The following is a 14,147-nucleotide window of genomic DNA, read 5'->3' as shown; positions in this document are numbered from 1 at the left end:
TTGCACCTGTATCTCTAATCCTTTGTGTAAGTGGGCAGCGACAGCTTTCTTCCTACTGCTATCTCGTTTTGGCTTCCTAAACTAGCAGTTACTATAGACAAAACATTTTCCTGCCTTACAACTTTATTTGAATTACTGAAAATATATCCCCTGACCAAAAGTCCCTCAGGCTCACGTATAAAATAGAAATAAAATAAATCTAACCATTAAAAGGACCTTAAAAACATAGCACATTTTAGAAAAGCAGTAACCTTGGTTATCTGTTTTGCCCTGAGTTCTGAATTAATTATGAGGTTGACAAGGATTATGAGAGGTCATGGGGTTTATCTCCTCACTCTGTAAGATTGGATCTAAATCATTCTGGGAAGATATTTATCTACCATTATTTTAAGTAACTCCAAAGAAGGAGATGCTATCAATTTTTTCAGCAGTCTACTCTATCTTCTTTAAAACCTTTGTGACCAAGGAATTTTTTTGGCTTTAAATTTAATTTCTATTGGGCTTACACCAGTTCCCATTTTTTGAGTATTATAAAATCTGTCCCCTAGTTTCCATTCCTCTGAAGGAATAACACCAACTCCTTTCCAACTTCATTCAAATCATTCACCCACACTCCTTAACCCAATCTCATGTTAGGGGCAATGTCAAGGGTACAGGAAAGAGAAAATCTAAAAATATACCCTCCGCACTGTACTACCCAGGCACACCCTAATGGATGGCATTTGTCATGATGGCCCTGAGCAATCCAGAAAAGTTCCAATGGGCTCCATAGTTCCTGTTTAAAAATACAGGGCAGATTCAAATACAGTTTTCACTAAAGTGGCTAACATAAAGATTTAGTACTTGAAGGGAATGTCTTTGTTCTTGGGTTATTCTCTTATATAAAATAAAACGCCTCATTACCAGATTGTGTTGTACAAATAAGATGCTACCATATTTAGAGACTTGCACTTTTATCCAGTCAGTACTAGTCCCTTTTTAATTTTAGGTGGAAAGTTATTGTGGGCAGTGACCATATATCACGTTGGAGATTCAATTCAAAACAAGAAAAAAATACATCCAATGCAGATTATTGACTGTACTGTCCTACTGAAAACAAAGAAGAAGTTACCCAAGGAGTTTACAGTGAGTTGGAAATACGACATTCAACATCAGTTATCACCACAAAAGCAGGAATTGAGTCTAAGTGCTATGCCAGAGAGATATGGAGCCAAGAAGGGAATGAGATGAATCTCCAAGAGGTGGGATCAAGAAGAAGAGGCTCTTGAGGTGGCTCTTAATAATGGGTAGGATTCTGAACAGACTGAGGCTGGAGAAGGAAAAAGTGGTCATTTCAGGGAAGGGATTGCACAGAGAATGAAAATATGGAAACATGCTCAGAAAATCTACAGAAAAAGAGATTAGCCCATGAAAACACTTCAAAAAACTGGCTGGAACTAGGTGTTGGGAGACCTTGAACACTGAGCCAAGGAGCTTGCCTTATTCTGTGGGCATGCAGATACTCAAAGTATCAAAAGGTTAAGGCTCAGATGGTTGCTATGCACATTAGAAACTATAATGTTGATGAACAGCTTCTAAATGGCGGCCACACAAAAAAAGGGACTTGCCCATAGAAGTGATTGCACCTAGAACTCTGTAAGATAAAAATGGTAAACTCCTAGTAAGATGGCCTTCCGTAGGATAACTAGATCAGGAAACAAAAAATAAGACTAAGATAATTAATTAATAACTAGAAATGTTATCTGAATATATAAAAATAGTCAATAAAAAATACTTAAAAAAAAAGAACAATATCTTTCAATGTCAATAAAGTGTGCAAATCAGTCCAAAACTACTATATGGTCATTTCATACCCCAGCTTTAATATTTCAGTATCTTATAATATAGATTTGAACTCAACATTACTTCTTGATGATTTTCCTCGAGCATATTTACACTGTGGTTTTTGCATGTGATATGCACCTTATGAAGATGAAGTCATTTCCTACATTTTCCTTCTTTCCGTTTAAAATCAGATAGACTACAATCTGCTAACGAAGGAGCGCACCGTTCCTAGTGACAGATTTTTACATGGTCAGAAATTACTATTATCATGAGATACCTAGCCTTTGTGTTACTTGGATATTTTGAATCAATTCTTCATACGTCGCCTTAGCACTACATTTACATACCCTACATAATATAAACAAGGAGGAAAAACTACCAATATTTTTTACATTATCCTGTGCACATTTTTATAGAGGATTCCAATTTTAATCGAAGAGACTCTGAAGATACAATTGTGTATAAAAAATAATTTCTTGGGCAACCTCTAGATAAAACATTGTAATAATTTCTATAATAAAAAAGGGAAATTAACAAAACAAGATAGTTATTTCTAGTACAAAGGCTCATCGGATAAGCCACCTAAAGAATTGTTTTTCTAAATACAGATATCCCTTTCTTGCTCTGTACTGATAAGATTATAGGTAAAATTTTAGAAAGCTGAAAATCCTTTTAAATAATACTTCCTTTAGCTTTAATCACAAATAATTGCCTCTTCTGGTGCTAATGAGCATGAGCACCATGGAATGGAATGTAATTCTGCCGGTTCATTCAGGGTAATGGCTTTGTGAGCTAGTGACACTGCTGAGAAATCTAGTCTCAATTTCCTAGAGCACAATAAGTGAGCAGCAGTACATTTTTCACTTGAGGAAGATTTTCTAACCTATGCAAATATAAAAAGAAAACCTGTTATCTGTTGATAAAAACAACAAAGTATGTTAAATAAAGTTTTATGTGTTACTCTTTCCTTTAACAGCCATCAGTTCCCTGGATCATGAAAGTGAGTAAAGCACTTCACTTACTGAAATCAATGAGAAATCGTCCAAATCCTTGCCTTTGGTGCTGGGGCATGATCATTATGCAGGAGACATTATACTTCTGCTGGCAAAGCTTTTCCTGAGGGAAGGAGAAACAGATCAAGTATGTCAGAGCTCTGCTGAAGTGGGCAATTCCCTGCACCTGCCAGTGTCCTTGTACAATAGACCACTAAGGTGAGCCAATGTGTTAGGTCAGGATCAAGCAGAATAATCCTACTGTGTTGATCAATCAAACTATCAGCTAACAACAAACCATCAACTCCAGGCATGCCTCTCAATTTGCATTTTTATCCTTGAAAGTTGGTACCATAAAATATGAATAAAGAATCCAAGTAAATATGAGCCAAATGAAACCGAACACAGACATTATGCAAGAAATGACTTCTTTGCTCAGACAACTTGGGAGGTGGGGAAACAATGACAACAACAACAACAACAACAACAACACCAAAAAACCATCCAGAGAGTCACCCAGGGGGTTAAGGTAGGATTTAGCTGGCTACCTTGCTAAATAACTTACAAATTTGTAACATCTGTCTTCTGCCTTGATCAGTGAAAACTAAAATAGTGTATGTGCAGGTAGAGCGGCACAAATACATCTGTCTCATGGATAAACATTCAAAGTAAAAAGCTTGAGAAATAATCAATCTGCATTTCAAACCAAGAAAACAAATCAAAACAAAAAAGACAAGAGCAACAAGAAACCCCAAAGCCTCCACACAAAAATGAGGCCAAAATGTTACCAACAGTATAAAACTAGGAGGAAGAATGAGAAGAATATGGAGGGAAGCAGTTCTTATAGTTAAGGAAAAATTTGCAATCTTCATAGGATGTGGCATCAGAGCAACAATATTTAACTGAGAGTACACAGAAGCAGCCAGAGCCTGCACCGAGAAGATCTGGAAAAGGCTTTTGAGGTTGTGAATGCTCTGGCCAAATATAAACCACAAATAAGACTGACCACAAATGGTACTAACCACATGAAAGAATAACTTCAGAACACCCAGATCTTTAATGAACCTATTTGAAAGATCACAGGAAATTGTTGTGGAAAAAACCCTACAGGGCAGAATTAGAGACTTCTTTGTGAAAAAGATGTGCTCCCAACACTTGCACATTTGTAGCTGTCCTTGGGAGTCTCTAAGAAATGAGGAGGAAGAAATCATGTGTCAGTTTCCCTAAGAAACTGGACTGTCCATCACTGGATGTGCACATTGTGCCAAGGGTTCAAGTAATTAGTATTCTTTGCAAAGTCAGACAAATGAGTCACTCTATCTAAAAAGACAAGTATTGTGGATTGAAAGGATTCCTCCTTTATGTCATTTTTTTTGGTCCCAAACCATTCCTTCCTTTAGACATTGTAATACAGTCCAACCCTCCCCTCCACCCCACCCTACCCTTTAACACGTGTTACTACAGCTAAATTCTAATCTATGGATAAAATAACTGTTTCTTCTTTTTCTCCTGTTTAAAATCATCTACTACTATCTGTTTGGGAAGTCAAAAGCATGGAATGATTTACACTGAACTCTTCTAGGACATCTTGGACATTCCTCTGGCTATAACCTCTAGAATTTGGTTTAAGTATAACCCCAAAGGGCCATAGTCCTTCACACTCCAAATGGCACATTACAATATGGATTAATTTGCATGCACCTAGACTTTTTAAATGCTTATTTTTTAGATTTTTGTTTTACAGCACTGCCATTGAATGAGTTTTCCATGTACAGTAAGAGATAACAGTAGTTGCTGCCATGCTGTAAAAGAAGCTGTGACAAAATGAGAAAAGTTTAGCTTGTTCTAAGTATGATGGTGGGTCCCCTGGGAGAAGAGAGGCAGAGACTAAAACCTTAACAGACACCATCAACTCTAGACCCAGAGGCCAACTTGAGACAAGGCAGGACCAAAAACAGCAGGCACCATTAAGCATCTACATTAAAATACAGACACATTTAAAGAAATGTCATTTTCTAACAGGAAGGAAAATCATGACCACTATTCTTGTCTCCTTTTTTTTAAGATTTTATTTTTAAGTAATCTCTACACCCCATGTGGGGCTTGAATGTAAACCCCAAGACCAAGAGTCACATGTTCCACTGACTGAGGCAGCCAGGCACCCCATGACCACTATTCTTTTTGAGTCATTGGAGAAAACGATTTTTATAAACCTATACAAAGGTAAGATATTTTACACATTATATAAGCAGATTTCCTATTTAGTGCTTTATCTTGTGTTAATGCTCTGTCATCTTTTGAATCTGTTATGTGCAAAGTAACTTTGTCTTTTTTGTTGTTTTGGAGCTTTACCAAACGTGTGGATTAAAATACTGGGCTATTTCTCATGAATGCTGTCACTCATTCATAGTTTCATTTACGACTTCTGGATTGATTCTCAAATTTAGAAGAATTGCAGTTTGTAAAGGACCTTCATATATATTCTATCTTTTGATATTCCATGAAAATGACGCTTCCATAAGCATTCCATTTACATTATGTAAGATTCATTAAAATTCATTTATCACTCAACATGCCAAAATGTATCATAAAATAAATAAAATACAGGGTTCAGATCATTTACCGTGTGCATAGAAATCTTATAATTTACCACCCTGGCACATTAAACTATCTTGTAGGTGCCTAAGAAAAGTTAAGCTTATTACCTGACTCAGTTTTTCCTTATTGCCTATGAGTTATTTTCAGAAGCCTTTGAACAGGAATGTGAGTAAAAAAGACAAACTGTAACCACTCAATATGTCAAGGGCTTCCCTGTATTAACAGCTGGAGATACTCAGGCTTTCTAAAGGCGAGGCTGCTTTAGATCTTAAAACAATAGCATAGAGTGTAAAAGACAAATGAGTAAACCCAGTCATTATATCACCTTGACTGTCCAAATGCCAACGTTCCAACTCACTGCGATACTGATGACCACAGAGGGAATACAGTGAGGAGAAATGAGAACCATCTCTTAAATGCTACACTACTCTGAAACCTTCAGGTTGACACCACTTAGGGAGGGAAAGGAAAATAAGCTTAACATTAAAAAAAAAAAAAAAAAAAAAAAAAAATCAAAGATGCTAGGTGGTCTGCAAGGCAGCAATTATAACATTACATGGTTGCTGACAGTCAAGACAGCAGCAAACTGTGCTGAGGTCCTCTACACACTTTCTAGGCACAACCTTTACTGTTTGTTTGTCTTAATAAGCTCTGAACAAGAACCCGAGCTTTGCAGAATGTGTCACTTATTCAAAATATAGTCATAAAAAAAGGCCCTGTTCAAAGAACTGGGCTCTCCCAAAAACATTTTGAATACGAAAATGAAGGTCATACTGGCTCTTGTTTTACCTTAGAGAAGTATCCAACCAGATGACAGCCCTTTTCATCATTTTTTGTAAGGACATAAAAAAGGAATGGCTCGACATCATAATACAACGTTTTGTGGTCCAGGAAGAGCTTGGCTAACAAGCAAAGGTTTTGGCAATAAATTTTGCTCATATTCCCATCAACCTAGCAAAGAGAAACAGACAACATTATTTAACATAAAAATATTGCTCAATATAAAATCATTTTTATATGATATTTGGGAAAGTATATAATTTTATTTCCAAATCCCAAACTGAGAGATTAAAATACTCCATTAAGCACATATAAAGTCAACCAGAAAACAGCTGTCACTTGGCAAATAAAAATTCCATTTTTTCTCTTAAATTAGGGTGAATTTAAGTTAGCTTTAATTTAATTTAAGTTAGCTTAAATTTCTCTTTAAGCTACCTGAAGAGGGCCAAAAGCACCAGTGAAAGACTCATTTTTAATTGTAATGTATTGCAAGTAAAAAATGATCAGGCATGTCTTCTCTGTTTGAAAGAAGTAAATCTGAATTAAAGAAATGTCAACACATCAAAATACTGCTCAAGGAAGTTAAACTTTACATTGTTTTCAAAAGGACTTCATGTAAAAATGAAATAAATGAACAGTATTATTCTGATTCCTCAGAAGTGTAGATTAGCAAAAGAGGATTCCATTTTGGTTTTATCCCAAGCATCATTTTAAATATAATTGGAAGAGATCAAATTTCTATGTTGGGAATACTTACTGAGAAAGTGAGATGAATTTCAACCTACAATAAGTACCATGATTACAGTCTACTTGTCTTCAAAATAAAAGAATCAAGCTGTGATACTGATAGTTATAGACAGGAGGCTAGGCACAGATGCCAATTTCTTTGATCAAATGTAGTTACATGTTGAAAACCAAAAGCACAGCAGATTCAAGAATTTCCCTAGCACTATTCTTAGGGGAAATGGATATTTGCTAACCAGAGCTCTGTAACAATGAACTTGACCATTCTCCAGTCTCCTGTGGACCATACAGGTTCTCATATTGCACAAATTATTTTTAGACTTCATATAACTATTTCCCTTGGATGAAACCTAGGTCCCACACATAGCAACATAATCAAATATGGGCAACAGATACAGAGGATACAATTCTCTCTTTAATTAAAGGAAGTTCTTATGTATTTGAGAGTATGGTCCTTTTGGAAATGATAGGACATTACAAAAAGGAAAGACAGAGATGTATGTGTCCATGAAGCAGAAAAACAGAGAGAGGATGATGCTGAAGCAAATTCTTATCAGCTGTGTAAGGTCTAATATCCATGCTTTAAAGAGGGATAAAGACAAGAAAATAGGAATTTATGATTACTCTTCATTTATTTTATAAGTTACTTAGGAAACTGCTAAGAGAAAAGTTTCCTACATGCTGTTCTCTAAGTATTAACTCGGATTCTAGACTAGGGATCTTGGCACAGATAATCCAATTCCTTCAAATATTTTTATGTATAAATTTTACTAATTGGCTTTTCATTTTTCCCCTCTCATCTTGGTTATGGTTCAAAAGCACCTGCCCTGAAATAGCAGACCATTCTTAACAGCCTAACAAGACTGGAAGACTCTCCTAGGATTTATGAGAGCTTCAACCCCACAAGCAGATTCATACTAATTTACTTAACAGTTACTTAACATGAGCATAGCTCTGTTGACTCAATTAGGTGGGGCTGACTAAGTAGCATCCCAAGACTATGCAACTTGCATTCAGATCTCCCTCTAGCCCAGGGGTCCTCAATGGGAGTGATTTTGACTCCCAAGGGACAGTGACTATGTCTGGAGGAAATTCTGCTTGTTACAACTGGAAGCAATGTGCTGCTACTGGCATTTAGTATAGAGGCCAGGGATGCTACTAAACACCCAACAATGCACAGGGTGCCCCTACATCAAAGAATTATTTAGGCTGAAAAGTGTATTGTGCCCAGGCTGAGAAGCCCTCTGCCTACCCTTTATTATATAACTACTATATTATATTACTTTATTATATAACTACTATATTATTAAATCTTCCCAGCAACAATACCCTTCCTTCCTGTAGGCTTATTAAAAGAGCCTGATATAACAAGGAAGAGGGTCTTTAAAAAATGCTAAGGTGCAGCTGGAGTTACTGTGTTCTCTGATCAGCCTTTGGAAAAAGTAGTGGGCCCTGTCTTATCTGCGAGAGAGAAACCTATGTATGACTCTTCCCAATATTAAATATATGCAAGACATTACAGACCAGAACTAAAGTGAAATGTGGGGCAGGATAATAAATTTCAGTCTGAACAACTCAAAAGTAGAGAAACCTAAGGAAAAAGTGTATTTCAGAGAAAAAGACATCACATCTATGTAAGGAAGGCTTGTTCTGAGCACCCATGCATGAAGACAATGCACCAAGATGGGTAACAGAAAAAAATAAGACAGGGCAATGGAAGTGCTCAACTGGAGTAACGAGAATAAAGGAGAGAATTAAGGATCCCCGAGAATAGGTAATAACACAAAAGAGAGGCATGGTCTCCTCAAGGCACAAGTGACACAGCTCAACTGGATCCTTGAAACTGACAACAGAACATGATTAAACAATGAAATGGTATACAGGCAAAGACCTTTGCTACTAAATCAATTCTGAAAACACAAAATGTCTTTAAGAACCCACAATGACAGACACGTGGCCACAAGGGGTTCCCGTGAACAGCAGATTTCTCCAGGGGTGGCCATCTCTCCAGATGAGGGGGGCAGTCCCAACATCTGCTGGGGTCTCACCAAAAGGATTATCCACTCTGCCAAGAAATGGATGGAAACACAGGTGGTTGTGTACTGAGGAGATATGTACAGCTGCTCAATTCCCTGGAAGAGTGAGCACCTGCCAGACATTGGCTGGAGCTGCTGAACAAAGCTAATTTCTCCTGCCAAAGAAAGTAGAATTTACAAAGAGCTGAGAAGATCATAAATTCACTGGTGAATATATCTGGTGCAGACAGGGATTTGGGAGAAGACAAAAAAGTTAATGTGATTAAGTAGGAATTCATCATCAATCTAAATGGTTGCTCAATATGGTTAAACATTCCAAAACATGGAGATATTTTACAGAGCAGTCTGAATTTGAATGCTGAAATCGAATATACTGTGTACCTTCTAGAAACAAATCAGTACATAATCAACAACTGTAAGTATTAGGTTTCACAAGCTGAGTTTTTTATTTACACATGCTTACCTCAAATACTGAAAGGTCTTTCCTTCGGTAAATTTCATTTGCTGGAGGATGAAACCATCCACATTTCTTTGAGTGTCTTAACAAAATATTTTTACTTTTCATATATTTAAGACAGAATTCACACAGGTAAAGCTTTGGTAATCTGTTAAAATTTTAAAATCAAAGAATCTATCAGATTGATTATACTGTTCAGGGAAAAAAATATTAAACATCTTTCAACTTTCTCCAAATCATAATAAGACTCTACAACAGTATTTGAAAGAAATCGTTTCAAAAGAAGAAAAAAAAAAAGAAAGCCAGTAGTAAAGAGAATGTACAAACCTTACATTATTTTTCAGTAAAATAATATTTGCTGCCATTATTTTGTGAACAAATAATTTGTTTCCTTAAAAATGGCATACAAACAGACAGGTTTTTAGACTTGGAACCACTACTCGGAAAATCGACAATAAAGATGGCCTCTTGTCAGGTAACCATGCACATTTTTCAAATTTCAGATTTCATGTCATAGTTTCAACAATATATATGGTCAGTGGTGTAACTGTAATAGTCTTTTACCCAGAGGAAAGTGAATTCATTATTTTAAAAAATGATTTATAAGGCAGAGAAGTCCTGGAATTTAATTGTTAAAATTTCCATTTATGGATATAGTTATTATCATAAATATATATGACAATAAATGTAGAAAAATCAAAAAGATTTTAGTTTCTACCAATTCCACTGACTCTGAATAACATTACACAGATTTCTCACCCATGATGACTTTTTCTCCACCTTTAAAATTGTAACATTTTTAATGTGTGCCCGATCACATTTAAACACATTGCTAGTATGGTAAGAAAATGTTTAGAAGCACTTTCCAGGTCTTTGGGGTATAAGAAAGGATAGAATGATTTGGGCAAAAATTAGCTACAGACTCAGATAATAGTAACTTCAAATCTTGGAGTTATATACAAATTTTACTCAAAGCTCTCAGAACACATGACTTATGATTATCCATAGAAATTAAAGCTCCTAAGTATTTTTTAAAAAAAATTGTTCAAGAACACATAGGCAAGTGATATAAGCTGGAAAGAGAAACCAAGACTCCTGAATCTTACTCTGCCACTGAACTTCTAAAACACCCTCCTCATTTTCTCTAGTAGATGACGGGTTAGCCATCCATCAGGTAGAGAAAAGGACAAGATCTATTCTAGAAGAAAAGCAAGTTTGAGATTACCAGAAACTTTGCAGGCTAAAACATTTGATACCATTAAAGTGTATCCTGATGTATCAGAAGGAAGAAATCTGTTCACAAGATACCCACTTTTAGATATATTAGTTCAAGACAATTTCACAGCTAATCTTAGATCAAGACAAAAGAAAACTCTAATATCACTATTTTCTCTTCATTTTTAACAAGTTAGTCACAAAGAGTTCTAAAAGATCTGGGGAAAGGTCTCTTAAGGCTACCCACGACCACCTACTTTCTTTGATTTTTCATTCTTCTGCTACATTTCTGTAAAAAACTTGAAAACAAAATGTCAGAAATCAGAGAGAAAACTAACAAGCCTAATTAGGAAAATGAAAAGGGCAACTGAGAAGAAACCACCAAGTATTTTACAATGGCTAGGTTTTTTCCTCCTTATTTGGTTTCAAACACAAAGAACAGTTGTCCAATTAACTAGAGAGAAAGCATGGTCTTAAAAGCTAAAAGGAAAAATTTACACAATGCCTGTGTAACAAAGGAGTGGAAGGAGTTTACATAGAACAGCGAATACTAGTATAAAACGATGCTGGCACAAAGTAATAGTCTTAGACTTGGAAGCACTTGGATTCGACGATCAAAATTTATGTCCTAAAAAAATCATCTAATTCTTGCTTTAGAACTGAGTATTTCCATTCCTCACATACATGACATTAAAGTTATAGACCTTCCAGGATATTCCATTACCTTGCATATTCCTGTGGGTAAGGCGAGGAGTACCAGGTTTGGATTTCATATTTCCCGAATTCTATTACAGAAGGGTACCGGCCACAGTCTTCCACCCCACTTTCACACTCTATTTTCTGTCAGAGAAAAAGAAAAGGAAGGAAATAAAATACATGTATTAGAAGAGAATTTATTCACTTACATTTTGGTTCTTTCACTAGTGGATATGAAAACCTATCAAGAACAGGACACTAATCTTAATTGTGAATTTTCAGGTTGTTGAAAACACATCATAGGGCCTTGTAAAATAATAAATTCAGTGTAAGATTCATATACAAACAAACTAATACCCTAAGAAACAGTATTACCAAGACAGGAAATGAGTACAAAGGTAAATACATAAAAATGTCTATTGAACTGAATTTAATGATCTGGTACAATGTATTGTAACTGAATAAATTATAAGATGACATGGCTGTTACACACTCTTACAGTTCCTCCATGAGCACTGTTCCTCCATGAACTACCAGTGATCCCAAAATTGTGAAATCACAATCCTAAGATTGTGAAAGTCTGCATTTTAATATCCATCTCCTTTACTCCCCTCACTCCAAGCACGAGGTTAAGAACTTTGCCTTCCTGATTCACTGTGTTATTCCTAGTGTCTAGCACAGTGCCTGATATAGACAAGAAATGTTCTTGAATGAAATGCCAGTGTTACTGTGTTGGAAAGAAAGGAAGGGCTTAAATGTTTACATGTTTCAGATAATGGCCTGTTGTTGTTCATCATGTCTACCTATGAATGCCAGAAGTAGGCTGGAAATTTGATAATATTTAAGGACTTCAAATCTCAAAGACGGAGAATTTTTGACATTTATCGTAGCCAAATGAAAACAATTACAAAGCATACTGAAGGAGCAGAATGAGGAATGGAAGTATCCAATAGCCCCTTAAATAAGAAACCATCAAAAGTATTTAGCCCAAGTGGCTGCTACGAAAAATAAAGCTTAAGAGACTGCTATCCCCCTCCCCCCAGAAAAAAGAAAGTGAGGTGGGTTAGGTAGGATAGGGAGTCTCTCTGTGAATAGTTTGCCAAAGAAACTAAATGTGGTCTACTGACATAAAAAATCCGTACTTCATTATAAATCTGTTTTTGGGAAGTCCCAAAGCCTTACCTTTCAATGTTTTGGTGACAATAAACTAACTAGAGTTACTCTTTTAAGTGGGATCATTTAAATAAATTACTGGACAATGAAACTAAAAGTGATTATAGCTGATCATGCAACAAAATATTGCCTTCATCAATGCCAAAGTGTTAAAATTACAAGACATTTTTCATATGGCTGACCATCTGTGTTGGAAGATGGACTGGTAAATTTAAACGTGATGTTCTTCTTTTTAACCATTTAAAACTATTTTCTAAATTTCAGCAAAAATAATCAGAAATCTAGTCCTTCACACCTAGAAGCACCTTCCCAAATCTGCCTCAGCTGCTGTTACCTTTTGTGAGACCAGCTGAGCCCTTATCAACTTTTGAGAGTACAGAAAACTCTACAGAGCCACTGCTTTTGAACCTATATCTTCTTCCACAAAAACCATCATGATAACAGTTAAAGGACCACAAAGGATTTTGAGGCGGATTTTCTATCAAATCAAAGCAGTAATTTCATAATGGTCATCTATGTAAAACTCACATATTATCCTTGTTGCTATAATGTGGTATCCTGGCCTTACCTCCCAAGAAAGTTCCTGGGCCTGCTTAAAAACATCCAAGTCCTCTTCAGTAACGGTATCTTTGTTTCCAAGCACATTTATATCTGTACTTTCTTGTTTGATGCTTATTTTGATTTCAGTATCTGTCATTTAAAACCAGCAGAAAGCGTATTCACTGACTTGAATCATGAATAACCACCATATATTACCAAAATGGCACCAAATTAGCATAGCGGGCAAATAGGGATTGTTTTTAAGCTTTAGAAGCTTTCATATCCAAGCACTGCTCAAAGATCCAGCAGTGCCCTTTCCCTGCTGGACCCAAATTTTTATCTGAATTACCACTGTCATCTGTTTATAGTTTCAATAAATAAATGAGGGAAAGTAAGAGTAACACAAAGCAAAACCATATTTTTCAACTGAGATCAGAAATTACATCAATGTCTCATTATAGAATTCCCATTACCCCTTTTGAGATTAAAAAAAAAAAACAACCACGTTGTCGAAATGACACATTTTTGTTTTTTGTTTTATAAAGGGTAGCAAATGTAACGGGCCAATTTGTTCAAGGAAATCATGAAATCAGTTTTCTCCCTACTGTGACTACACACACAGACACACTCTCACCCAAAAGCACACTTCACAGGATCACAGATCAGGTGTTGTTGAGAAGGAAGCAGGATGAACTTTGTCATGAGAAAGCAATGGAGCAGAGGGAGCTGAAATGAGCAGCTGAACCCACCCCACCCCCCCACCCCCCTGCCGTGGGAAGCGCTGACAGAGTGTGCAGGCAGCGCTGGGGCTGAGGAGGCGGGCATAGCAAAGTGCGTGGCAGAAGCATGACAGTGGCTACTCATGCGGGACTACAAAGCCATAAGCAACACTATGAAGGCATCTGGGGGTCCTAGTGTCACTACAGATGGAAATAAATAATAAAAGGTGGGAGAGTATTAGTTGGAAAAAAACCAAGATTTTGGAGGTTTAGTCAGCATTAGAAAAAGGTCAAAGTTTCACTGCTTCTGTATGAAAGTGAAGTGAGAACAAGAGAAATAGCTAAGACCTATGTGACAAATAGGAATTGATTG

The 14,147-nt window shown here is 36.3% G+C and overlaps 1 protein-coding gene across 5 annotated transcripts in view; it reads right to left on the bottom strand.

Moving 5' to 3' along the window:
• The window catches only part of KAT6B (lysine acetyltransferase 6B), a 190,539-nt gene that overhangs the window by 34,679 nt on the left and 141,713 nt on the right, over window positions 1-14,147 (bottom strand). For all 5 annotated transcript variants that reach the window (XM_086680042.1, XM_086680041.1, XM_086680043.1 and 2 more), the window contains 5 exons: window positions 13,084-13,205; window positions 11,371-11,486; window positions 9,438-9,579; window positions 6,204-6,365; window positions 2,847-2,940 (listed from right to left, as the gene is read on the bottom strand). In XM_086680042.1, the coding sequence (XP_086536168.1) occupies window positions 2,847-2,940; window positions 6,204-6,365; window positions 9,438-9,579; window positions 11,371-11,486; window positions 13,084-13,205 (636 nt within the window). The remainder of the gene's footprint in view (window positions 1-2,846; window positions 2,941-6,203; window positions 6,366-9,437; window positions 9,580-11,370; window positions 11,487-13,083; window positions 13,206-14,147) is intronic.

This window comes from Puma concolor, chromosome D2 (genome assembly GCF_028749965.1).
Source record: "Puma concolor isolate L17-30 chromosome D2, mPumCon1.1.hap2, whole genome shotgun sequence".
Taxonomy (NCBI): Eukaryota; Metazoa; Chordata; class Mammalia; order Carnivora; family Felidae; genus Puma; species Puma concolor.
This window is presented reverse-complemented; position numbering and strand designations above follow the sequence as displayed.